This window comes from Gopherus flavomarginatus, chromosome 10 (genome assembly GCF_025201925.1).
Source record: "Gopherus flavomarginatus isolate rGopFla2 chromosome 10, rGopFla2.mat.asm, whole genome shotgun sequence".
In the NCBI taxonomy this organism is placed as follows: Eukaryota; Metazoa; Chordata; order Testudines; family Testudinidae; genus Gopherus; species Gopherus flavomarginatus.
This window is the reverse complement of record NC_066626.1, coordinates 64757352-64785320: the sequence shown is the minus strand read 5'-3', so window position 1 is coordinate 64785320 and position 27969 is coordinate 64757352. Positions and strand designations below refer to the sequence as shown.

The following is a 27969-nucleotide window of genomic DNA, read 5'->3' as shown; positions in this document are numbered from 1 at the left end:
ACTTCTGATTTGCATCAGAGTGAGATTTGTACTTGCAATAAATAAATAAATAAATCTCTGAAGGAGGGATTGTTACTGTTTTAGGCCTTGGCTACGCTGGCGCTTTACAGCGCTGCAACTTTCTCGCTCAGGGGTGTGAAAAAAACACCTCCCTGAGCGCTGCAAGATGCAGCTCTGTAAAGCACCAGTGTAAACAGTGCTGCAGCGCTGGAAGTGCAGCTCCCAGCGCTGCAAGCTAATCCCCATGAGGAGATGGAGTACGTGCAGCGCTGAGAGCGCTCTCTCCCAGCTCTGGCGCTGTGACCACACTCACACAGCGCTTTGAAGTTTCGAGTGTAGCAAAGCCCTTAATTTCTCCAGGCATCACAAAATCAGGTGACAAGTAACTAGATCACTAGCATGAAGAGAGGAGCATCTGCTGCTGCCCATTTCTGTGTAGCTAAGCTACATCTTGTGGTATGCTTGGTTGGAAACTAGAAAGATTTCAAAATACTTAGTACAATCAGGGACTTCCATAAAAAATCTTTGGGTTGCCTCCTCTCTGGTTCACAAGTGACAAAGCTATTTTTGAGGGTGAAGGTAGGCTACTTGTTCAAGGCGAAAGGTGATATTTTTTTAATGGCATCTCACCAAAGGCTGCTCTTGTCCCCAGTACACCTCTACCCTGATATAACACTGTCATCGGGAGGCAAAAAATCTTACTGCATTATAGGTGAAACCGCGTTATACCAAACTTGCTTTGATCTGCTGGAGTGCGCAGCCCCGCCCCCTCAGAGCGCTGCTTTACTGCGTTATATCTGAATTCATGTTATATCGGGTTACGTTACATTGAGGTTCGAGGTGTACCTCAATTTCCCCTACACTTTCTTCTTTAAAAAGAAAAGAAAAATAAATATATATTTTTACTTCTAATCTCCCTCAGTCCGTCCCTCCTGCCTCAGTTGTCAATCTGGGATCATTCTGCTTCTCTCACTGTGTTGACTTGCATCTGGAGGTGGTTATTCTGTTCCACACTTGAGGTATAGTTGAGGGTTAGGGGAGCGGGAGAGAAAGAGAGGGATGAGAGCATTCTGTTTAAAAAAAAAAAAAAGTCGGGAAAAATAAAAATGTCTTTCAAGAATTCTTAATGCAGTTAAGGTAGCTGCTGTGTGTGTTTATTTTGTGTTAAGCAATTTAAATTCTGAAATGTGCTTTTAATAACTGGGGTAAAAGAAGCTATTGAAGGGGCTAACTCATTATCACATAGCTTTCAAATACCTTTGCTCTCTGTAAGATGATCTGGAGGGCGGCTCCTTCAGGCTAAGACAGTAGGCGCTGTGCATGGGTTGACACAGTTTTCATTTGCTTACTGGTGTTTGCCCTAGAGGCACTGTTTGATCCAGAGTGCATCTGTCTTCTTGCTAGCTGTGGTGAGTTTTGCATTTTATCAGATTGTCTGCTTCAGATGTGAAAAGTGGAAATCATTAAGATGTAAACTTACCAAACCATAAGGTAGCTAAAAAGTTCATTATGGGCTAATTCAAAGTTCACTGAAGTCAGTGGGAGCCTTCCCATTGAAATGAGTGAGCTTTGGATCTGGCTGTATTTGTTGTATAGATCTCACATCAGATGAGTGTTGGCCACAAATATTCTAGTCCAAGAAACACTAGGTACTTGGCTTCTCTTTGACCATTGTAAATTACCGTGTTGATAAATGGGAAGAGGATGATGTGTTTGAGGCATTAAAATACAGACAGGATTGATAATTAACACTTAATAATTAAATTCCATTTTTCATCTTTCTGTGACTTGGTTGCTGCTATCATTGCCTGATGCATAGACATTCCCTTCTGTGTGAAGCAAGCAGGAGACAACTAATAGAAACTAAGAATTTTATGCACTCTGGCTGGTATAACTGCCCTCTCCACATCCCTTCTGCCCCCACAAATACGAGAAATTCCAAAGAACTTACCAATGTGCAAACACTTTCTGAACCATGATTGTTTAGATGCTGGTGTTACAGGTGCAGAATAGCAAGTAAAAAACAGTTGCAGAAAAACAAGTTAAAAAAAATCTTGTTTATATATATATGCATGCCTTTTGTAATTCCATAGGCATTCCCTAGTTTCCATTATTTGTTCAAATATAATATCAGACATTTTAGTACCATATATATTGTGTATTGAAAAGGTCTGTGGTGTTGCAAACTGTCCAACAATAGATAATATGTTGATCATATAAACTAGAGACTTTTTTTCAGAATCTAACGCAGGGGTCAGCAACCTTTCAGAGGTGGTGTGCCGAGTCTTCATTTATTCGCTCTAATTTAAGATTCCGCATGCCAGTAATACATTTTAATGGTTTTAGGTCTCTTCCTGTAAGTCTATAATATATAACTAAACTATTGTTGTATGTAAAGTAAATAAGGTTTTAAAAATGTTTAAGAAGCTTCATTTAAAACTAAATTAAAATGCAGAGCCCCCTGGACCAGTGGCCAGGACCCGAGCAGTGTGAGTGCCACTGAAAATCAGCTCACGTGCCACCTTTGGCACGCATGCCATAGATTGCCTGCCCCGATCTAGCATTTCTTCAAGTCTATTTTTCTGCTTCATACATTAGCTTTTATCGGTTGATTTCTGTGTAGTCATCTCCATTCGAAGTAAAACTGCAGATGAACGTAATTCTAAAATGAACTGCCTTTTTTGTCTATCTTTCATTGGCAGTTCCATTATTTAAATTTAATGAACTGTTTAAAATTGCCACACAGAGCAAGTCAGTAACCCACCTCACCAGTAATGCTGTGTCTCTAAAAGGGGAGATGAATCAGTCTCTAGGGGAGGGAAGGAAAACACATGTTGCATATTATCTGAAGCCGTACAAGAAATTAAAGAAAGCAAGGGAAATCAGTCTGAACAAACTGTGACCAAGACTTAGAGCTGTTTCTGAATAGAGACTAGCTAACGCTGTGAAAACTAGGTGGGATGTATGCTGCGATACCCTGCTATTAATTTGCTCTTGATAGGTTGATCTGAACATACCAACACTATCTTATATGCAGCACACCATCTACTGTGAGGTAGGTTAGCATTACTAGTAAAAGTTAATATGTGTATATTTTAGCTGGAATTTTTGCCCTTACTTACATGTGTCACTAGTACTAGAGTTTGCTATCTCAGTTAGCTTCAGAATTTACATGAGTGCATGCATGTGCGTCTCTTTAAATGGGTTAGTCCATTGCCTGATGCATAGAGCATGGGTCCTGGCATCACTTTTCTATGGAATGTTGGGGTCATGCCAGATGTGTCCACTCACACTGGTGTTCTACTGCATGTGTGTCTGGTGTATTTGGAATGCTTTTGATAGGATTGGCATTTAGATAATCATAATCCGACCTCCACATTAGCAGCCTATCCATCTGAATGGAGGTGGCGGTGGTTTCAGCCTGTTGGACTGCAGACTCCATAACACAGTAGTGTGTTGCTGTGTATTGCAGAAACAATACAAACAGAGAAATATAGTGTTTTCCATTTTTAAAAAAGATCTTAGAGTCTGGAAAATATTTGCATGGAGGTCATAAATCTATCATTTTGAAAGTACACATTTGATTAGTTATGAGCTGTGTGCGCTAAGTATGCTGCTTTCCAGCGCTCCATAGTTATAAGTGCATCACTGATTCATAGAACTACTGAACCATACCTTGAACCGAGACTGTGGCGCAACACTGTCCCAAACTTCTGTTATCACTTGACCTCTTATTAGTCCAGACTGGAAAGAAAAGGTCACAAATATATATGTGTTTAAAAAAAAATCATAAACTTCTGTAACTCTTCTGCAACAGATTTGTTTTTAAATAAGATACATGCTATGTGTACTCAATCTTTATAAAACTTTGTAGCAGAACAAGAATTAACATTTACATGATATTTTGGCTGTTAAATCTTATCTCAGTATTGTTTAACAAATCCAAACAGCCCATTCTGCTTGACCATCTCAACATAGGTTGTACGATCACATATAGTAGTCTAACCTAATGTCCATATAAGCAGTGGTACTTGTATGCAAGGTAGTGAGTTAAAGATGACACAATAGTTCTATCTGACTTCACAGTACACCTCTACCCTGATATAAAGCTGTCCTTGGGAGCCAAAAAATCTTACCACGTTATAGATGAAACTGTGTTATATTGAACTTGCTTTGATCCGCCAGAGCGTGCAGCCCCACTCCCCAGAGCTCTGCTTTACCGTGTTATATCCTAATTCGTGTTATATCAGGTCACGTTATATTGGGGTAGAGGTGTATTTAAACAAATCTGAATGGATGTATATTTCAGACTGTGGGATATAGACTTTATTTAAAAAGAAACCAGGATTAATGTAAATAGGGAGGCATGAAACTCTGAAGTGAATAAATATCAGGTTAGCCTTGGTTTTAATGTGGAATTATTTATTACAATATTTGGGTGGAATGGAGCTAGATAGATTCATGGAAGATAGGTCCATGAATGGCTATTAGCCAGGATGGGCAGGAATGGTGTCCCTAGCCTCTGTTTGCCAGAAGCTGGGATTGGGTGACAGGTTATCATCAAGTGATCCAGGCCCTGTCTGTTTATTCCCTTTGGGGCACCTGCCATTGGCTACTGTCAGAGGACAGGATACTGGGCTTGATGGAACTTTGGTCTGAACCAGTATGGCCGTTCTTATGTTAAGTGTAAAGGGTTTTCCACCTCTCTGCATCAGAGTGCACCAGAGGATTTTTTTTAACTTTGGATATTTGATAGCAAGGAATTTAAATTAGTATGCACTTTTCAATATGAAAACTGCGTCATTCTGGGTCTACAGATCACACTGCTACTTGAGGGTGTATCTACACAGCAAAAACTCATGGGCTTGCCTATACTAGCTAGCTTGAATCCAGCTAGCCTGGGTAATAACAGCAGACACAGTAGCACAGTGCTTTGTCCCTACCTGGGATCAGTGCCAGACTTGCGCTACCTGTACTGCACTGTCTTAACTGCTGTTGTTACCTGCGCTAGCTCAGGCAACTACACTAGTGCTCAGCGTTTGCTTTGTAGATATACTCTTTGTAGTTTTGTACATTACAATGTCAATTAGATGGCTTAGAATGCTGAGTAAGGTATGCCATTTATTATTTAACATAGAAATAGCACCATATGTTTGTAGGGCACTTTATAGAGTCTTTGCCTGAATAATTTAGCCCTGGTCTACTCTTAATTTAGATTATTGTAGCTACGTTGCTTGGAGTATGAGAAGTTCACACCACCTAGCACTGTAGGTAAGTCAACCTAAACCCCAGTGTAGATGTGGCTAGCTGATGGAAGAATTCTTTTGTCAACCTAGCTAATGCTGCTTGGGTAGGTGGATTACCTACATCAATGGAAAAATCCCTTTCATTGATGTAAGAAGCATCTACGCTATGGGGCAAATGTGGTGTAGCTGCAGCTGTGCCATGTAGCACCCATGGTGTAGACGTATCCTTAGTCTAAATAAAGTGGTGGGGTTCTTTTTACCAAATATTCCAGTGTAGTGAGTAGGGGACCACTGTGCCTTTTATAACTGGACTGTGTGTTTCATTTAAAAAAAAATGGGAGGGGGCATTGCTTGTTTCATGAAACTGCTGAAAACATGTTTGTTTGTTTGTTTGTTTGTTTTAAGAAGTGGTGTGTTTTTTTCCTCCTACTGGCATGAAATATCAGAAACTGGCAGTTTCTTATCAGAGTGATTAATTCAGTAGAAAAAGGGCTATCTATTTTCTTAATTACTGAAGATGATTCTGACCCAATTTTTTTGTAGTGTTGCAATTATCATGAACTTCTTTTTATGAAAATAATTTCAGAAACATGAAAAACTTGTATAGCCTGAGTGTCAATTTTAGTTGGGGTGATGTGACTTACCATTTTTGCTTAAAGAGATGCATTTCAAATTGCTCTTAAATAAAGAGCTTCTTTTTTTGTTAGAACACATAAATAACATAAATTCCTGGCTATTTCCAGCAGAGTGTTCTCATACAGTTTTTTTGTTTTGTTTGGCCTATCAGCTATTTTCAGCACCTTATCTAAAGATAATTCTGCTTGGTTACAATTCTCAAATGCTTTTACATCAAATCTACTTCTGTACAGTACTTAATGGAGTATTTGGTATTTTAGGTTGTGGTGCAGTCCCATCTAAAGTAGTTGGATCCCCACATCCGTGAGCCAAATCAGAGACCAGATTTTTTTTTTTAACTTTTGCCAATCACTTTAGAGACATGTACAAAATATACATGTGGAACAATGTCTACCATCTAAGGTCCCTCTCGTCCACTCAAACTCAAGAATACATGATGATGATGTTTTGGGGAAAATAGATTTTGAAGCATGCTAATCAACTAATTCAGGTTCTGTTAAACTGTGGAGGAGAGAATTCCTGATTTGAGGCCTCACTAAAAATATTGTGCTACCAGTCTCAATGTATTTAAACTTGGTGATTGTTTAGCTCATGTTACTGTGCATGAAGAAGGGACTCTCTAAGGTCACCAAACACCTCAAAGTACATAGGCAACCATTCAAAGTAGCTTACAGTAAGAAATTGTGTTTGTGTGTTTAACTGTAATTGAGTTCAGTTTTAATTACTTTCATGGCTCTCCACCAAAACAATACCACTAAAATCTGTTTTATGCTGCATACTTGGTTTCTGAACTTCGAAGTTCCCTTCTGGCCTTTGTGTGGTGACAGTTTAGGCTCTTATCCCGACAAGACTATGTAGATGCTGAGCTTCATACACTGAGAAGTCCTGCTGAAGTCTTTGCAGAATCAGGGCCCTAAATTTCAAGCTCTTTGGAGCAGAGAACTTGTCTTCATACATGTATTTAAGTCCTCATATACTCAATGGTACTATGAAACTAAAGATCACCTGGCTATAGGATTCTGAGTATTAATCAAGCTCCTAGACATTAAAATTCCTAAACTAAGAATTAGTAGACTAAATGATTGAGTAGTTGTCCAGAGTGGCTACTTTTATTTAGACCGTGGAAGCTGGAACATTCATCTTGTTCGTAGTCACACGAAGGAGGTTGGGTAGTCTTTCTTCCTCCCTGTAATCTTTTTCATGGAAATTTTAACTAATTTGTTATGCACACTTCAGTTCAGCTCATGATCTTCACTGGATTCCATTGCATTAGTTTTCTTCCTATCATATTCAATACACAAATCTGCAAGAGAATCTATTATGTGTATTTTGTTTTAAGTCCAAGAAAAATTCTAATGCCTTCAAAAATTGACAGTGTTAACATTTTTTTGTGAAAATGGCAGTTGTTACATTGTTTGGTTTTTTTTTGTTAATGTTAATTTTATCCATCCAGAGCTTGAGCTTGGCCACGTCTACTTTCCCTGTGCAGGCTCTGTCTGGCAGGGCAAGTGGATGGGGCTGTGTGCCCTGAAGCTGCACTGAAGGGTCAGGGTCACGGTCAGGAAGAGGCACTGTTTGGTGAGGGAGGAGTGTCAGTATTCTTTGGGTGTAGCCTTCTGTTCCTTGCTCCCAGAGTCTTTGCCAGCATCCCTATCAGAGGAACATAACTGCTGGTGATGGCAGCTGCAACAGTGGGGGAATGAGGCATACAGGGAGCTTGATCCTGGCAGCTGAGACCACCTGCACAGAGCCCTGTCTGCATCCCCTGATGGACAGAGCCCTCTCTTGACTCCAGCCTTTCAGCCTGGCCCCATCAGGTCTTTGTGCCCCTGGATAATCTTATCACCCCTCGCACAGGCTGCACCCTTAGTTTGGGAACCTCTGCCCTAAACAAACATCAATAAAAACCTTATAGGACCTGTGACAGACCCAGGCCAGTGGGGTGCAGGAGTCTGGTAGAGGGCAAATATACTAGTCACTGGGTGAGTAGTTTTCTGTTCCCCGAGTGACCAGAGCAGAGTCTGCACTAGAGTGGTCAGGAACTTGCTAGAACCCATTAAGGCAGACAGGCTGATTAGAACACCTGCAGCCAATCAAGGCAGGCTAATCAGGGCACCTGGGTTTTAAAAGGAGCTCTCTCCAGTCAGATGGGGAGGAGCCAGATGAGAGGAAGTGCGTGTGAGGAGCTGGGAGCAAGAGACACAAGGAGCTGAGACTGAGAGGGTATGCTGCTGGAGGACTAAGGAGTACAAGCATTATCAGACACCAGGAGGAAGGTCCTGTGGTTAGGATAAAGAAGGTGTTTGGAGGAGGCCTTGGGGAAGTAGCCCAGGGAGGTGTAGCTGTCACACAACTGTTAGAAGAGGCACTATAGACAGCTGCAAATCCATAGGGCCCTGGGCTGGAACCCAGAGTAGAGGGCTGGCCCGGGTTCCCCCCAAACCTCCCAACTCCTGATCAGACACAGGAAGAGTTGATCCAGACTGTGGAGGAGATCACTGAGGTGAGCAAATCTGCCAATAAGCGCAGGACCCACAAAGATAGAGGAGGAACTTTGTCACAACTGGTGTCAGGAGTGCGATATTGGTGTGCACAGTGTGGCAGAAGAAGGAGGGTGATTTAAAAAAAAAAAAGTAGAAGGTTTATTTTTTTTCACCACAATGGAAGACTTAGTGCGGGCATTGATACAAGCTATGGCGGCCCAGCAGGAGGCTACCCGTGTCCAGACAGCTGCCCAACAGGAGGCAGTGCGGCTGCAGTAAGAGACTAATCACCTGCTGATAGACCAGGCTTCTCAAGACCGAGCTGTGCTGCGAGAACTGGTAAACCAGGTAAAGACCCTTACAGAGCTGAACCACGGCCATGATAGGATGCAGTTCATATGGGCCAGCCATTGGCTGCAGAAAATGACGCGGGAGGATGATGTAGAGGCATACCTTCTGGCCTTTGAGAGGACAGCCCTACGGGAGGCCTGACCTCAAGATCAGTGGTCTGGCATCCTTGCCCCATTCCTGTGTGGAGAGGCCCAGAAGGATTACTATGATCTACCTGAAGAGGCTGCAGCAGACTACCCCCAACTGAAAGCAGAGATCCTGGCCAGATCTGGGGTAACGACTGCAGTGCAGGCCCAGCAGTATCACGAGTGGAGGTACCAGGAAAATAAAACCCCACGGTCCCAATTGTATGACCTCATCCATCTCGCACAAAAGTGATTGCGAACGGAATCCCGGAGTCCGGAAGAGATACTAGAGGTTCTGGTCATTGACTGATATATGAGGGGACTACCGCCAGACCTTCGTACCTGGGTAAGCCAGAACGAACCCTCCACCTATGATGAGGTTGTTGCACTGGTAGAGAGGTGAAGGACAGCGAGGGAGCTGACCCGACCAGTTAAGGAAGAGGCTCCCCGGGTTAAACTAGCAACACTAAGCCCTAGAGCTCGAGTGACGGGGCACCAGGGGAGCCCAGGTGGAAAAAGAAAGGAGCTGAAGGCTCACCAGAAGCCACAAAGAGTCAGAGAGCTGAGAGAGAAGAGGATCATGAGGTTGGACTGCCCAAACCAAGAGACCGGGGAATGCCTAGGGCTCCATATAGATATTATGCCTGCAGGGAATGGGGACATATAGCTGCACAATGTCCCAGTGCTGAGGAGCCGATGCAGTGTAACCTGAGGAACTGGGCAGACCCATGCTCCCTAATCCACCTAGTGGGGGTCTCACTAACCCCACATATGTATACCAGACCAGTAAAGCTAAATGGGGTAGAGACCACAGCACTGGTTGATTTGGGGAGTGCTATCACGCTTATCTCGGGGAAGCTTGTGAAGTGTAGTCAGTTGCTGCGGGCTAAGCGTACGGGGATAACATGCATCCATGGGACAGTTGGGTTATTACCCCACCATCCCAGTAAAACTCGAGATTCAGGGGAACACTACTGAGGTAGCAGCAGGTGTAGTCCCTAAACTCCCATACCCAGTGCTCATAAGGAGGGACTTCCCAGGGTTTGGAAACTTAATCCCAGTAGGAGTATTGGAGGAAAAGGGGAACCCTGAAGTTAGTGAGGCCTCCATAGTAGACTGTCAACCCCCAGTTTTCTCTGAAATATCCCCAGATTTATTTTCCATTCCCAGACGTGGTAGAAAGTCGAAAAGGGAAAGGAGGGCAGCTAAGGCCTTGGGAACCTGAATACTGACTCAAAGCCAGAGGGTTGCTCTCGTAGACAGGCGGACCCGAGCAGCTGAAAAGGAGGCCACCCCGGAGGGAGAAGCACCCGAGTCTGACCCCCACCCTAGGGTTTCTGAACCAGTAGAGGCAACAGAGACTGGGCCCCTAGATCTTGGACAGATTAGTCCCGGAAGAGGAAATTTTGGACGAGACCAGGCCGAAGACCCAAGGTACGACAACATTAGGAAGGAAGTGACTGAAATAGATGGGGTCCCCGTGGAAGGGAAAACCCAGGGACCAGGACCCTACTTCATAATGAAGAAGAATTTCTTATACCGAGTTGCACCAGTACAGGGGCAGAAGACGCAGCAGATCCTAGTACCTCACAAACACCAGAATGCTGTATTAAGTCTTGCTCATAGTCACCTTTTTGGGGGGCATTTGGGGGTAGAGAAGACCCTGGCACGAGTGCTACGATGGTTCTTCTGGCCCGGAGTACACGAAGAAGTACGGGGGTACTATGCGTCCTGCCCAGAGTGTCAGCTGCACCGTCCCCACATGAGGGCACCTTTAATACCCCTTCCCATCATAGAGGTCTCCTTTGAGCGAATAGCCATGGACCTAGTGGGACCCCTGGAGAAGACGGCTCGGGGCCACCAATATATACTTGTTGTTTTGGACTATGCTACTCGCTACCCAGAAGCCATCACCCTGCGGAACACAGCCTCTAAAACGATAGCCAAAGAGCTGCTAGGGATCTTTGCCCGAGTGGGGCTACCAAAGGAGATATTAACAGACCAAGGAACCTCATTTATGTCAAAACTAATGAAGGACCTCTGTACGCTGCTCCATATACATACCCTGAGAACTTCAGTCTACCATCCACAGACTGATGGATTGGTAGAAAGGTTTAACCGAACCCTCAAGGCTATGATAAGGAAGGTGGTAAGTCGGGACGGGAAGGATTGGGACGCCCTACCACCCTACCTTATGTTCGCTATCCAGGAGATACCTCAGGCGTCAACTGTGTTTTCCCACTTCGAGTTATTATATGGGCGTCACCCCTGTGGCATACTAGACATTGCCAAAGAGATCTGGGAAGAGGAACCCAATGAGGGGAGAAAGATAATAGAACATGTAATACAGATGCGAGACCGGATAGCCTGTGTCACTCCTATTGTACGGGAACATTTGGAAAAGGCCCAAGAGGCCCAGAGAACCTATTACAATCGCCAAGCAAAAGTCTGACAGTTCCAATCAGGGGATCGGGTGATGGTGTTGGTACCCATGGCAGAAAGCAAGCTTCTGGCCCAATGGCAGAGGTGGTTGAACCTGTGGGAGTTGAACCTGTGGGAGAAGGAACCTACAAGGTGCGGCAGCCAGGATGCCAAAAACAAGAACAGATTTATCACATCAACCTTCTGAAACCCTGGAATGCACAAGAGGCGTGCATAAGTGTCCAAAAAGACCTAACCCAGGAAAACAAGCCTTCCAAACAGGTGAGAATATCTCCTGATTTAAACCAGACCAGAAGAATGAGGTGTCTGAGATAATCTTCCGGAACCAAGATGTGTTCTCGACAAAACCGGGTCGAACAACCGAGATGTATCGCCACGTCGTGACGAACCCTGGGGCCAGAATAACAATGAGGCCCTATCGGGTGCCAGCGGCCAAAAGGGAGGAAATAAAAGCAGAAGTAAAAAAATGCTGGAGCTGGGGATCATCGAAGAATCCCACAGTCAGTGGTCCAGCCCAGTCGTGCTGGTGCCCAAACGTGATGGCACCACAAGGTTTTGCAATGACTTCTAGCGACTAAATGAAGTATCCCAGTTTGACGTGTACCCCATATCTCGCATAGATGAGCTAGCGGACCGTCTGGGGAATGCCCGGTACTTGACTACTCTAGACTTGACAAAGGGGTACTGGCAGATTCCCCTTGCAGAAGACGCAAAGGAAAAGATTGCGTTCTCTACACCAGAGGGTCTTTTCCAATATACTGTCCTCCCTTTTGGACTACATGGGGGCCCAGCTACTTTCCAGCGCCTCATGGATAAGCTATTACGCCCGCATAACAGTTATGCTGCTGCCTACTTGGACGATGTGGTCATTCATACCTCAGACTGGGAAAGTCACCTAGAGAAGGTGGAGGCAGTCTTTGATACCTTCAGGTGAGCTGGCCTTACAGCAAACCCTGCCAAGTGCGCTGTAGGGTTTACGGAGGCCAAATATCTTGGCTACATTGTGGGAAAAGGTCTGGTAAAACCCCAAGTGAACAAGTTGGAGGCCATCCAAAATTGGCCGCGACCACCTCGCAAGAAACAAGTCCGGGCATTCCTTGGTGTAGTGGGGTATTACCAAAGATTTATCCCCCACTTTGCCAAAAGGGCAAGTCCCCTGACTGACCTAGTAAAAGCCCATGAACCTGATCTGGTGAAGGGGTCTGATGCAGCAGAGGAAGCATTCACAGATGCCCTCTGCAGTAACCCTGTCCTACTAGCCCCTGATTTCACCAAGGAATTTATCCTGCAGACGGATGCATCGGAAGTAGGGTTGGGGGCCGTCCTATCACAGATGGTCGGGGAGGAGGAACACCTGATTCTCTACCTCAGTAGGAAACTCCTTCTGAGGAAACAAAAATATGCAGTGCTGGAGAGGGAGTGCCTTGCCGTAAAAAGGGCCATGGAAGCATTGCGCGACTACTTACTCGGGCGCAGATTTGTCCTCATGACCGACCATGCCCCTCTCCAATGGATGCAGTGGAACAAGGAGAAGAACACAAGGGTTACCAGGTGGTTATTATCCCTCCAACCTTTCCAGTTCCATGTGCAACACAGAGCAGGGAGCCGTCACGGCAATGCCGATGGCTTGTCACGTGTGCCCTGTCTGGCTTCCCAAACTGCCCAACCCCTTGGTGTTGAGCAGGGAGGAGGGATATGTGACAGACCCAGGCCAGTGGGGTGCAGGAGTCTGGTAGAGGGCAAATATACTGGTCACTGGGTAAGTAGTTTTCTGTTCCCTGAGTGACCAGAACAGGGTCTGTACTAGAGTAGTCAGGAACTTGCTAGAACCCATTAAGGCAGACAGGCTGATTAGAACACCTGCAGCCAATCAAGGCAGGCTAATCAGGGCACCTGGGTTTTAAAAGGAGCTCTCTCCAGTCAGATGGGGAGGAGCCAGATGAGAGGAAGTGCATGTGAGGAGCTGGGAGCAAGAGACACAAGGAGCTGAGACTGAGGGGGTATGCTGCTGAAGGACTAAGGAGTACAAGCATTATCAGACACCAGGAGGAAGGTCCTGTGGTTAGGATAAAGAAGGTGTTTGGAGGAGGCCTTGGGGAAGTAGCCCAGGGAGGTGTAGCTGTCACACAACTGTTAGAAGAGGCACTATAGACAGCTGCAAATCCATAGGGCCCTGGGCTGGAACCCAGAGTAGAGGGCTGGCCCGGGTTCCCCCCAAACCTCCCAGCTCCTGATCAGACACAGGAAGAGTTGATCCAGACTGTGGAGGAGATCACTGAGGTGAACAAATCTGCCAATAAGCGCAGGACTCACCAAGGTAGAGGAGGAACTTTGTCACAGACCTCTGTGATGGGTTTGGTCTCAGAGACCCCCTTGGGACTGTCACCTGACATGCAGAGACTACCTCTGAGCCCATCTTTCCTGCCAGCTTGGGACTTCAGAACCCTACCTTGTGGAGCCAGATACGCTAAACTGCTGCAACACAGACCCAGGGTCTGAACCACCAGACTTAACTGAAAACGGCTTAGCAAGTGTTCCTGTTTCCAGCACCCGGACGCCCAACTCCCAATGGAAGCCAACACCATATAAATCTGTTTTACTCTGTATAAAGCTTATACAGGGTAAACTCATAAATTTTCTGCCCTCTATAACACTAATAGAGAGAGATGCACAGCTGTTTGCTCCCCCAGGTATTAATTGCATACTCTGGGTTAATTAATAAGCAAAAGTGATTTTATTAAGTATAAAAAGTAGGATTTAAGTAGTTCCAAATAATAACAGACAGAACAAAGTAACTTACCAAGCAAAATAAAACATGCAAGTCTCGGCCTAATATGTTTAAGAAACTGAATATAGGTAAATCTCACCCTCAGAGATGTTCCAATAAGCTTCTTTCACAGACTAGACTCCTTTCTAGTCTGGGCACAATCATTTCCCCTGGTCTTTGTTCCAGCTCAGGTGGTAGGAGGGTTTTTTTCATGACTGCAGCCCTCTTTGTTCTGTTTCACCCCTTTATATAGCTTTGGCACATGGTGGGAATCTTTTCTCTCTGGGTACCCACCCCTCCTTCTAACAGGAAAAGCACCAGGTTTAAGGTGGATTCCAGTACCAGGTGACACGGTCACATGTCCTGTGAGATCCCAAGCCTTCATTCTTCTTTGCCTGACTCACAGGAAGGCTTGCAAGTAAACAGAACCATTTACAGCGAATTGTCCTACTTGATGGGAGCCATCAAGATTCCAGGTTTCAGAGTGGTAGCCGTGTTTGTCTGTATCAGCAAAAAGAACGAGGAGTACTTGTGGCACCTTAGAGATTAACAAATTTATTTGGGCATAAGCTTTCGTGGGCTAAAGCCCACTTCCTCAGCCCATGAAAGCTTATGCTCAAATAAATTTGTTAGTCTCTAAGATGCCACAAGTACTCCTCGTTCTTTTTATCTAGATTCCAAGCCACTATTAGTGGCCCACACTTTACGTAGTTACAATATGATCTTAGTTATATTTCATATTTCTAGTTTCAGATACAAGAATGATACATTTATACAAATAGGTTGACCACACTCAGTAGATGATAAGCTTTGTAATGATACCTTACAAGAGGCCTTTTGCATGAAGCGTATTCCAGTTGTTATATTCTCACTTATTAGCATATTTTCATAAAATCATATAGAGTGCAACATCACAACCTCATTTATGCCATGCATTTTGTTTACTCTTGTTTTGCCTTGCCCAGTCTTCAAGCACAGTATAATTATGGAAAGAAATATAATTGTAATGGTTAAAAATTTTATTAATATAGGGCTGACAACTTTTATATGAAATTTCAGTTCATTGTGGGAATTTGTGTCTTGGATGTCTTTGATTTTAAATCATAGAGTGTTTTTACTTATTGACTTTCCAGCATTTTCACACTTGGATATTACAAGAGAATGGCAAAACTTTAAATCCATATATTTTCCAATATAGGTGATTGGAAAAAGAGTTCTCAGAATAGAATTAAACGGAAAGAATAGAACTTCCCCAGTGTGATCACCAGGAAATGTTTTAGCCTCCCTAGGCTTGTGGAGATAGAACTAGTAAAACAATTTTACTACTTTCTGGATGGGTTTCTGAAGCGTACCTAACCAAAGTTCACTTGAACGGTATGCTACGTTATCTATAGCAAAAACAAGTACAAACAATTTCAATTTTTCTCACACTAGCCCTTTTTAAAGCTAGCATGGGTACAAAGCAAAACTATAAATGGAACTTTTCAGCATTACAGGAATTAAAGCAAAATAGATGCACCGCAGAACTCCCTTTGGTACATAATGATCTTTGGACTAATTGTATTTCACTAATGAAAGTGCATGCACAAGACTTTTTTTGCACTATATTCTGGCCCGAGGTGGCCATTTTCCTCTAAGGAGTGGTTAATTCTACTAAAAGCAAGGCTTCTGATAGAATTTTTGATGTGCCCATAAGTATGTACAGCAGTGCTAGCAGGCATATCAAGTTACTCTATTAAAACAGGCAACATCTACATTATCTGTGCAAGTACAAAATAGAAAGAGAACATTGTGTGTTCTATAGTCCTGTCTGGGAACATTATAAAGTTAAAAGGATAATGCTTTATTAATCTAGGTTACACTTAATTTCCTTTTAGTATTTCTCTATTTTACAGTGTTTTATGCTAAAAAACCTGACTTGAAACTTCCCAAGTAAGCTTTCCTTGTTCTGTTTAACATTAACTAATACGTTCCTAAAATTGGGTGTTGGCTGGGTTTTGAGTGTTATGCAAAAATGGAGCCACTACTTGATTTTTAGGTAGTCATATACTAACTCTTTGCTGAAATTGCAGATGCTGAAATTAGAACAGTGAGAGCATTTTAAAACACAAAATGGTGTAGTGTGACAGTTCAGAAATATATTCATAAGTGTGGCACAGAAATGTGCTGATTGAACTCTTAGTCATGATGAAATAACTTTGAAGCTATTCCTCTGTGACACATGGCACTGAGGCCACACAAAAACAATAAGAGATTCTTACAATCCTCTGAATACTTGTAATGTAAGGCAAGAGAGCTTGCGTTTGCTTAAATAATGCAGAACACTTTTTTTCCTTTTTCCCTTGAGAGAATCCCCTTTCCTATCACCTATCTAGCCATATGCCCTATCTCTTGCCAGAAACAAATAGCACTGTCACTGCCAGCTAAAATTACTTGTTCTCTGAGAAAAGAATTATGGTAGGATTGTTTTAAATCTACTATATTGGCAAGATAAGATCTTCATTCACCCATTGCACTAAAATACCTTTACCTCGAAATCCAGATCGAAAACTTTTTAAAGAATTGAATTTGGTCCAAATTTTCAAAGGTGTTCTACACTGGGTTAACATGCATTTAATTTTTTAATATTTGTTCTCTTTCCAAATCTTTTCTCAGCTTGTTCCTGCTCTGATTCATATTGTAAAGTATAAAAAATTAATTTACAAAGAAAGCATGTTTTCTACTCATATTTTAGCAAAAGTTACAGTACAAACAAAATACAGCTTGGAGATACTCTAGTACTTTATGGTGACCATGTGCCTTTTTTTCTTTGTTTCGGCAGCAGCAGGATGGAACTGAAAGGAGGAAATACACTGACTAATGCACCAGAGTGAGATTGATTCCTGCATTGTGATCTTTACATACCTGGATCATGCATTTGCTCCTTGGTTTCATGCTTTAAGAACCCGTGCAGAGATTGTGAAGCTGTTGGGAAGCCATGGCATTCTTTACTCCATGGAAACTATCTTCTCAGAAACTTGGCTTTTTTCTGGTGACTTTTGGCTTTATTTGGGGAATGATGCTTCTGCATTTTACTATTCAGCAGCGAACTCAGCATGAAAGCAGTTCAGTGCTTCGTGAGCAGATATTGGATCTCAGCAAAAGATATATCAAGGCATTGGCAGAAGAAAATAGAAATGTGGTTGATGGGCCTTATGTTGGGACAATGACAGCATATGGTGAGTACATATTCTAGAATACCTAGAAGCTTCCTAGAAAATGCTGGTTAATTAATTTGTTTTCTCAACATTAATTGTGGCCCAAAAAATTGATCTCATCATACAGCCAAATTGACCAAGCTGTGTACCGGCAATCTCTCCAAGGACAGTGGGAGGAAATCCTCTGCTCACAAGGTGTGGAGGAGCAGTGGAGCCATTCTGCTGTAGGTTGAAATAGTGCCTTATGGTTTCTTCAGTCCACTGGTCATTCTCTCCCATAGTCTTAATTACTGATTTACCAGTCCTGTCCCTTAAGCCTATTGGGCTCAAAGCCCCAGCAGAGTAGGGTTCTGTGGTGCTGAATCCCCCAAATCCAGCCTTCGTTTTCCTCAGTGAAACTGTACAATTACTGTAAGAGTGGATGGTTGTGGGGGGAAATGCACCATTAATTCTGTAACTGTAATATTTGTACTCATGTTAAGCCATAAACGTTTGCCTTTATAATGGAAACTTCAGCGCTACATTGATTCTGTTTTAAAATAATTATCTGTACTAATTAAGGTTAATGGGTTTTCTGGCCACAGTCTGTCCAGCAGACAGAATATAACCAGTCATCAATAGGAACAATCAAGTCACTCTCTCACAAATCCCCAACTACTTTATGATCTCTTAGTTTAGTCTGCACTTTCTAGATTCAGGGGCAGCTCTGCCTTTGTGGTTTGAATGTGATGCTTCAGTTTTTTCTATTCTTACAGAAAAATTCCAAGCTAAGATTATTAATAGCTGGCAGTGACCAACGCGGTTCCTGCGTTTCCGCTGGCTGAGAACCAAAGTTTGTTCTTCAGCCTTGCCAGAGAGATTCTTCTCAGAATGGTCTGGTTTCAGTTCACATTATTCTTCTTTGTTGAAAGATGAATTGGAGTGTGTATAAAACCTTGGAAAACTGAGAACCCACGTGGAAGAGTCTCAGTGATACAAGGGGAAGGTGCTAGAGTTTGAAACATGCCTAAGAATTGAAAAGAAGTGTTATCTTAGAAACACCATAAAAAATGATCACCCAGAATGTATCATACTCCTGTGATGATTAATATGAAGTTGCAGCAGCTGGGTTTGTAGTAGAAAGGATGCAAACAGCACAGCTAGATCTCTCATATATTGCCCCAACATTCGGCAATACGGAGCTGGAGAAAGTGTGTGAATGTGCCAATATCTGCTATGACCCAGCACAAAGACTCAGCTTAATTCTATTTATCGGACAGGGCCAGAGTTATATACCCTGCCAGTAAATTACTTATTTTGCTTAGGTGAAGAAAAGGAAAAGCTTTTATTGATATGGTGATGCTTTAGTGTCATATGGTATACTCATCCAACAATAGTTCTGAAGCTTGCTTACATGACATTGTATTGGGAGATGGAAGGGACCCAGTTGCATTTTTTGTGTCAGGTGTGGCTGTCCTTAGACTAGTGCTTCACTCATAGGCACCAACTTCCCCTCTGCCTGGTGGGTACTCGACCCCGGCCCCGCCTCGTCCAGCCTGTGGACCACCCTTGCCATAGCCCCACCCCGATTCCACCGCTTCCCCAACGTCCCCACCCCAATTTCACCCTCTTTCCCCAAATCCCCGCCTCTGCGTTGCCTCTTCTCTGCCTCCTCCCCTGAGCGTGCTGCTTCCCCACTTCTCCCTCTCCCTCCCGGAAAGTCCTAAGTGCCACCAAATAGCTAGGGGGAGGGGGGAGGCGAGAAGTACTGGGAGGGATTTGGAGGAGTGGGGACATGGCATGCTGTCGGGAGTAGAAGGAGACGAGGAGGGAGGAGCTTGCCTGCTGGTGGGTGCAGAAAACCCACTAATTTTTCCCCGGCAGTCAGCACTTATGCCTTCACCCATTCCCCACAGCGGGGAGAGGAAGACACCTCTTGCCACTTCTATAACAAAATGGCAGGTGAAATTGTGTTGATAAATGCAAAGCAATATACAATGGAAAAATAATCTCACCTATACGTACAAAGTGATGGAGTTTAAATTAGCTGATACCACTCAAGAAAGAGATCTTAGTGTCATCCTGAATAGTTCTCTGAAAACATCTGCTCAATGTGCACTGGCAGTCAAAATCTAACAATGTTAGGAACTATTAGAAAAGAGTTAATAAAACAGAAAATATCGTGATGACATTGTTTAAGAACATAAAAACTGCCATGCTGGGTAACACGTTTGGTCCATCTATCTCCATATCCTGTCTCTAACAGTGGCTAGTACCTGATGCTTCAGAGGGAATGAACAAAACAGGGTAATTTCAAGCTATCCATCCCTTATCGTCCAGTTCCAGCTTCTGATAGTTGGAGGTTTAGGGACACCCGGAAATGGAGTTCCACCCCTACCATCTTGGCTAATAGCCATTGATTATACTTATCCTCCATGAATTTATCTAATTCTTTTTTTAATCCAGTTATACTTTTAGCCCCACAACATTCAGTGGTTCCACAGGTTGTGCGAAGTAGTACTTCCTTTTGTTTGTTTCAAACCTGCTGCCTGTTAATTTCATCAGGTGTTATGTGAAGCGGTAAATAACACTGCTCTACAGCCAAAATGCTTCTGAAATAAATGTAGTCCACCTTTATTAATTCTGGGTCACTGAGAACGAAAATGATGCTTAAAATTGTTGATTGGCTCTAGTTTTCAAGATATGCTATTGGGTCAGTATATACGACCCTTGACTTGGGAATGGCGGAGGATAAGTGAGTTATAAAGGGAAGGGATCTCAATTTAAAACATCTTTAACTGGATCAATGAATAAATCTATGACTGAGTTTGGACAGTACTTGCTTTTTAGGCAAAAAAATGAATGATGCAATCTGAAGCTGGTATTGCATCATACATGATATGAATTGCATCATGTTATTCCTAGAAGTCATGGATGATGCAATCATAAGGAAGCTTACATCACTCTGCTGAACAAATTGCCCTATATCAGCTCTAGAAATCATACAGTGTCGTGCTCTCTTATTTGTCAGTGTTTGATTTTGCAAAGGGACACATTTCTGTTTAGCCAAAGTGAGCAGAGATGCCTCGTACTTGTGTGAACAGTGCAGATAACTTCTGCTATGTTTGTGGTGAAGTGACTTTTGCATCACAAAAGCGCAGTATAACCACTATGGTTAAAAAAGCCTCTCACCTTTATTTTGGCTGCAAAATTGGAGATCAGGACAAGAGGTGGGCCCCACACATATGCTGCAACCCTTGTGCAACAAATCTTGGCCAGTGGTTGAAGAGGAAAAGGAAATCTATGCCTTTTGCAGTGCCAATGATTTGGAGAGAGCCAACAGATCACACCAGCAATTGTTACTTCTGCATGGTGCCTCCAGTTGGGAAAGATGTGTCAATGAAGAAAAAGTGGACTGTGCATTATCCAAACATTCCATAAGCTATACGCCCAGTACCCCCCGGAGAAGGACTGCCGGTTCCTGATGCACCAGAATCATTCTCACTTGAGTCAGAAGAGGAAGAGGATGAAACTTGTGGGTCCTGTGACATTGATGGTTCAGGACCAGATTTTCTCCCATCCTCCTCCTCTGAACCACATCTCATAACACAAGGTGAACTGAATGACCTTGTCAGGGATTTGGAACTACCCAAGAGTAAGGCAGAGCTGTTGGGCTCCAGACTACAGCAGTGGAATCTCCTGGCAGGCTATCAGGGCAAATGGAGCCCATCAATGCTTGCAGACTATTGCTGGACAGTGACAAGAGATGCTCCATTTAATGAATACAAGAGACAAGCCAAGAAGCTCCGAGTAGACACTGAATAGGACTAAACTATGTACATAATAGTTTTTTGCCTTTTGTTTCATAATAAATTTTATTTATATAAACCTTTTGCTGATTTTTAAAGAGTTACATAAACAGGACAGGTGAAATATTATCATGTAAAGCAACCATAAACACATGAAAAGACCTAGATTTACAATTTATGATTAAAAGACTACTATCTACACAATATACATAGACATAAAATGTAAAAACTTAAATATCTTAGAAACAGTAGCCAATCAGTTGTTTTAATTGTCATATTTGAATTCAGCACATCAAAATACATAATAAATATCACATTTTATCTCTGAAGCAGATGACTTCTCAAAAATTGTAGACCACTGTAACAACGCTTACTCACTTTCTCCATGCCATTCGTGGTTTTATAGACCACCATCTCATCCTCCCTTAGTTCTCTCTTGTAAATTGAACAGTCCCAGTCTTTATAATCTCTCCTTCTATAGAAGCTGTTCCATACCCTGAATCATTTTTGTTGCCCTTCTCTGCACCTTTTCCAGTTCTGATATATCTTTTTTAGACGAGGTGACCAGAACTGCATTCAGGACATAAGGTGTGGGCGTACCATGTATTTACATAGCACAGGGGTTCTCAACCTTTCCAGAATACTGTACCCCTTTCAGGAGTTTGATTTTTGTCTTGCATACCCTAAGTTTCACCTCACTTAACTCTATTTTGGCTTCAGTGCCACGCAGTGGGGCTCAGGGTTCGGCTTTCTGCCCTGGGCTCCAGTGAGTCTAATGCTGGCCCTGGTGACCCCATTAAAACGAACTCACCCACAGTTTGAGAACCACTGATAATATGTATAACAGTATAAACAAGCCATCGTCTATAGCAAATATGGCAGGTGACCAGCTTGGCTTGACAGTGAAATCTTTGGTGAGCTTAAACACAAAAAGGAAGCTTACAAGAAGTGGAAACTCAGACAGATGACTAGGGAGGTGTATAAAAATGTTGCTTGAGCATGCAGGAGTGTAATCAGGAATGCCAAAACACAACTGGAGTTGCAACTAGCAAGAAATGTGAAGGGTTTCTACAGGTGTGTTAGCAACAAGAAAAAGTTCAGGGAAAGTGTGGGATACTTAATGAACGGAAGGGAGAGGAGCAGACTAGTGACAGATGATGTAGAAAAAGCGGAAATATTCTGCTTTTTTTGCCTCGGTCTTCACAGACAAGGTCAGCTCCAACAATGCTGTCCTGGGCAACACAGTATGGGGAGGAGCTGAGCAGCCTTCAGTAGTGAAAGAACAGGGTAACGACTATTTAGAAAAGCTGGACGTGCACAAGTCCATGGGTCTAGATCTAATGCATCCCAAGTGCTGAGGGAATTGGCTGATGTGATTCCAGAGCCATTAGCCATTATTTTTGAAAAACTTGTGGCAATCGAGCGAGGTCCCGGACTACTGGGAAAAGGCAACTATTATGCCCATCTTTTAAAAAGGGAAGAAGGAGAACCTTGGGGAACTACAGCCTTACCTCAGTCCATGGAAAAATCATGAAGCAGGTCCTCAAGGAAACCTCTCCTCCAAGTGCTTCAAAATGGAAGGTGATCAGGAACAGTCAGCATGGATTCATCAAGGGCACGTCATGCCTGACCAACCTGATTTCCTTCTGTGATGAGATAACTGGCTCCGTGGATATGGGGAAATCAGTGAACATGATATATCTTGACTTTTAGCAAAGCTTTTGATATGGTCTCCCACAGTATTCTTACCAGCAAGTTAAAGTAGTATGGGCTGGATGAATGGACTATAAGGTGAATAGAAAGCTGGCTAGATTGTCAGGCTCAACGGGTAGTGATCAATGGCTCTATGTCTAGTTGGCAGCCGGTATCAAGCGGAGTGCCCCACGGGTCGGTCCTGGGGCCGGTTGTTTTCAACATCTTTATTAATGATCTGGATATGGTCCTGGGGCCGGTTGTTTTCAACATCTTTATTAATGATCTGGATAATGGGATGGATTGCACCATCAGCAAGTTCACAGATGACACTAAGCTGAGGGGAGAGGTAGATATGCTGGAGGGTAGGGTAGGTCACTTTGGACCCTATGACAAATAGGAGGATTGAGCCAAAAGAAATCTGATGAGGTTCAATAAGGACAAGTGCCGAGTCCAACACTTAGGATGGAAGAATCCCATGCACTGCTACAGGCTGGGGACCAACTGGCTAAGCAGCAGTTCTGCAGAAAAGGACCTGGGGATTACAGTGAGAAGCTGGATATGAGTCAGCAGTGTGCGCCTGTTGCCAAGAAGGCTAATGGCATATTGGGTTGCAGTTAATAGGAGCACTGCCAGCAGATCGAGGGAAGTGATTATTCCCCTCTATTCAGCCGTGATGAGGCCACATCTGGAGTGTTGCATCCAGTTTTGGCCCCCCCATTACAGAAGGGATGTGGACAAATTGGAGAGAATCCAGCGGAGGGCAATGAAAATGATCAAGGAGCTGGGGCACACGACTTACGAGGAGAGCCTGAGGGAATTGGGCTTGTTTAGTCTGCAGAAGAGGCGAGTGAGGAGGGATTTGATAGCAGCCTTCAACTACCTGAAGAGGGGTTCTAAAGAGGATATTCTCAGTGGTGGCAGATGACAGAATAAGAAGCAATGGTCTCAATCTGCAGTGGGGGAGGTCTAGGTTGGATATTACAAAACACTATTTCACTAGGAGGGCGGTGAAGCACTGGAATGGGTTACCTAGGGAGGTGGTGGAATTTCCATCCTTAGATGTTTTTAAGGCCCGGCTTGACAGTGCCTTGGCTGCGATGATTTAGTCGGTATTGGTCTTGCAGGGAGTTGAACTAGATGACCTCCTGAGGTCTCTTCCAAGCCTAATTTTCTATGATTCTATATAAAATTTTAGTTTGTACTGACTTCCCTAGTGCTTTTTATGTAGCCTTTTGTAAAACTAGGCAAATATCCAGATGAGTTGGTGTACTGCCCTGAAAGACCCTGGTTGAGAACCACTGACATAATGGCATTTTAATATTTTCTGTCATGTTATCTAACCCTTCCCTAATCATTCCTAATGTTCTGTTAGCTTTTTTGACTACTGCACATTGACTAGATGTTCTCCCAGAACTATCCACAATGACTCCAAGATTTTTTTGTTATGTGGCAACAGCTCATTTAGACCTTCATCATTTTGTCTGTATAGCTGGGATTATTTTTTCTAATACCCTTGGTATGCCCAGTCTTTGAATACTGCATGCATTTCTGATCACCTCATATCAAAAGAGAGATTAGAATCAGAAAAGGTTCAGAGAGAGAATGCGTAGGTGTGAAATTGCTGTGAATTGTGAGTAGTCCAAAATCCAAACTCATTTACATCATGCTCTTCAGAGACTATCTTGAACCCAGTATGATTCAGTCCACTGCTAATTTTTACTACAGGTTCCCAGTACTTACGTCTGCTGTGACTGTGATTATCTATATATTGTTATCTCTGCTTAAAATCTGTCGTTGCCATTTACTGAGAAACTTGATCTGTCAGTTCAGATGTGTGAAGTGATTCAAGAGATGCTGAATAAAAAATAATCAAAAACTTGACAATTGCTTATGTGTGTTCTGATCTTTTCCATTTCAGTTCTGATTTTTGCTGTATCTTCATAAAATTACATTTAGTAAAACTGTTTTAAAAAGTAAAACCAGGTATTTAGTCCCAAGTTTAATCATGTATTTCTCTGAATCTTTTACCTACTATTGACAGCACTTATATATAGTAAGTTTCACTGTTTCCTTTCTCCCATGTTTGTGTGGGTCCTTAAACTGAAACAGAGGAGAAATAAAGATTTTTTTTTTAAATAGGGAAAATGTGTAAAACCCACAGATATTGGCAAGGGCTCCCAGATGGGCATATTATTCAAACTCTTGCTTTAAAAAAAGAGGGGCGGGGGAGGGAGAGGGAAGGCTAGACTTCAGGTTGATGCTGTCCCTTTAAATCTGATGTAACTGTGTGTTCCTGGCACATGTTTTCAGCTCGCTTTCTTTGTCACCTGTTGTGATGGAGAGTAGTCTCCCTTTTAGACTATCTCAAGTTAATAGCTAATTAGTAATTGAGATTATTTCCTCTTCAACATTTTATCAAAATGAAATCTTAATGGTGTTTCTTCTAGACCTGCACAAGTAAGTTACGATGCCCTAGATTAGGGCTGCATGCTCACGTAGTTAAGAGCCTTTCATTTTCTTTGTGGGTATCCTCTTTCACTTCAGTGTGTGGGATGAAAGCACCTCTTTACAGCAGATGCCAGAGATGCTGGGAGGGTATGCAGTTTCTATTACTGCTTTGTTTCCTCTGAGAAGATTCTGGTGTTTCCGTGAATGTGTTTGCTCATGAGGTTAAGGTCACCATCCGCTAGGCAGCTGACTATTATATTGCTAGGTGGCTTAGATAACAAATAACCCTTGTTCTGTGATTGTTTTTATTTGTGTCTGGCAGCCTGCAGGCATACCAACTTGTATTGTGATCCCATTAAATATCACAAGCTAAGCAGAGTTGGGTTAGATTGTATGGAAGACCTCTCACAAAGAAAGCCCAGATTTCTGCAAAGAATGGTGATGTTCATTCAGTAGGTGGTGCTCTTCCCTTTGAATCAGTACTTAGCCAGTGTCCCATCATTAAGTAAGGGTGCTGTAGCCTCAGCTGATCAGCAAAACATAAAGTGTCACCTGTCATCAGAGGTTTCATAGCATCTTTTGTAAAATTAGGGCTGCATTAATGTGTTCTAGCCAAAATTCAAGTACACAGGATGTCATTAGCTAAAGTGGGCCCTAGGGGAGGCGGGGGGCGGAGGGCTCTGCGTGTGCTGCCCTTGCCGCGCCTCCTTCTACCTTCCCTGAAACTCCTATTGGCTGCAGTTCCCCATTCCCAGCCAATGGGAACTGTGGGGGATGGTGCCTGAAGGCAAGGGCAATGCACAGAGCCCTCTGTCCCCCTCCCCCGCCCGGGGGCCGCAGGGACCTGATGCCGGCCACTTTTGAGAGCAGCATAGGCAGGGGCAGCTCTAGGCATTTTGCCGCCCCAAGCATGGCAGGCAGGCTGCCTTCGGGACCAGCAGACCCTCCGCAGGCAAGCTGCCAAAAGCAGCCTGCCTGCCGCCCTCGCGGCAACCGGCAGAGCGCCCCCAGTGGCTTGTCGCCCCAAGCACGCACTTGGCATGCTGATGCCTGGAGCCACCCCTGAGCACAGGGCCCACAGATCTGGGCCACAGTTTGCCCACCCCTGCTCTAATCCTAACCTACTTCACAGGAAACAAACTTACTGTTCTTGTTTAGGAAAAGAGAGTGAGATCCTTAGCTAAACAGGTGCTATGTAAGTGCAAAGTAACAATAATTAAATATATATACTTTGCAGCTTCACACATTTTATATGCAAATTGGGGATTTTGAAGATGAAGGATTAAGATGTTTGCAGTAAAGTATTTTCAGTGACAGTATGACTGGTGCTCTGTTTAAAGAATAATGAATAAGAATAATGCCATACTTGAGTTGGGTGTCCATTGGGCACTGCATCGAATTAAGTCTCAAACTTTTAATATACCTAACTATTTTATCTGAAGGCCAAATCCTTGTTAATGGTCAGTATTTATCACAGTAGTCAGAAGATGTTGATCCACTAGTCAATGAAAGCCTCCCCAAACTGTTGCCATGTTTCTGAAGCCTCATCCTTTAATAGCCATTGAACAAACACAACTCTCCTGATACCTCCATTTTAATTTTCACACAGCAACATTTTTTTTTTTACCGATTTATATATTTCCTCTATTTTATACCTGGTGTTCTAGACATGGGCATCTTTTAACTTTGGTCTGTGTGTAATTTTATTTTTAAACATTAGAATAGTATAAATGGGGGTGGGTGGGAAAATTTTTTGTTTTCATCACATCAGATAGACACACATTCTTAGCTTCCCCTCCTGCTTTTTAATTTGCATCCAAGTGATAACTTTCAGGTGCTTGCCTGTTTTCCTACTCTGCAGCCTGCCCCAATTAGTGCAGTTGGCAGCATTGTAGAAGGCCCTTTTTTTGTGTTACTCTTCTCACTGTATTTTGTACGCTGCCACACTGCAGGCAACATTGTTTTTTAATCTTTAATTCTACCTTATTTCTGGTTTTACTCCTTCGGCATTGTACTGTTGTGCAGGTTCCTTGCTCTCCTTTTTCCCTTCAGTCTGATATTAGTGGCAGCGGCCTCTGGAGCCCTGCCTTTAAATTATTTTCGTGGAACTGTTTAACACATTCATTGTAACTGGTTTAAATGTTGTTTGCCTGGCCAGGGTGGATCAGACATGATCATTTTCAAATTGGTCAGTTCCTAGTTTGGAACAAGTTATAAATAAAATTTTAAAATGCTGTATGCTTGGTTTGCCACTTAGCTACACAGACCATTTTTAAACCTTGCTAATACATCTTCGAGCCTTCTTCTGAATGGATCTTTTAAGTGACTGGCACCTGCTGCCCTTTAGGTAGTTTGAACGTTCTTCTGTGGCTCAGTGAGACCTGAACTATTGAGATATGGGCTATTTGGTTCCCCATTATTGCTTCCTAGCCCTGTAGGGTGGAGTCTATTTGAATGTCAATCCGGTTGTTTTTCAAGGCTCTGTCATTAAAGAACTACCACGGTAGCACTGTCTCGGCCTTCCCTAGGAACCATCAGTATTTTCTCTAACTTTTTTGGGTCACTGTCATTCCTTTTGAATATGGAAATCCAATTAGTTTATTGTCACCAATGGCATAATACTAAAACCCTGACTTTAGTGAGAGAGGATGCTAGACTGAGGATCAACATTACATTTAATCTTCAAGAAGCTTTACATATGAAATATTCCGTAACAAAATTATAGGGGAACAGAATTTCAATAAATTCCCATGAATGATATGTTTTAAAATAGGTTGTTTCTGATTACCAT

The 27969-nt window shown here is 43.1% G+C and overlaps 1 protein-coding gene across 5 annotated transcripts in view; it reads left to right on the top strand.

Annotated features, from left to right (window-relative positions):
* Window positions 1–27969, top strand: part of MGAT5 (alpha-1,6-mannosylglycoprotein 6-beta-N-acetylglucosaminyltransferase) — a 257920-nt gene that overhangs the window by 67210 nt on the left and 162741 nt on the right. For all 5 annotated transcript variants that reach the window (XR_007768282.1, XR_007768280.1, XR_007768281.1 and 2 more), the window contains exon 2: window positions 16872–17268. Coding sequence is in view for 1 of the 5 variants with exons in the window: in XM_050916018.1 (XP_050771975.1) it covers window positions 17028–17268 (241 nt within the window). In the remaining 4 variants the exon portion in view is untranslated. The remainder of the gene's footprint in view (window positions 1–16871; window positions 17269–27969) is intronic.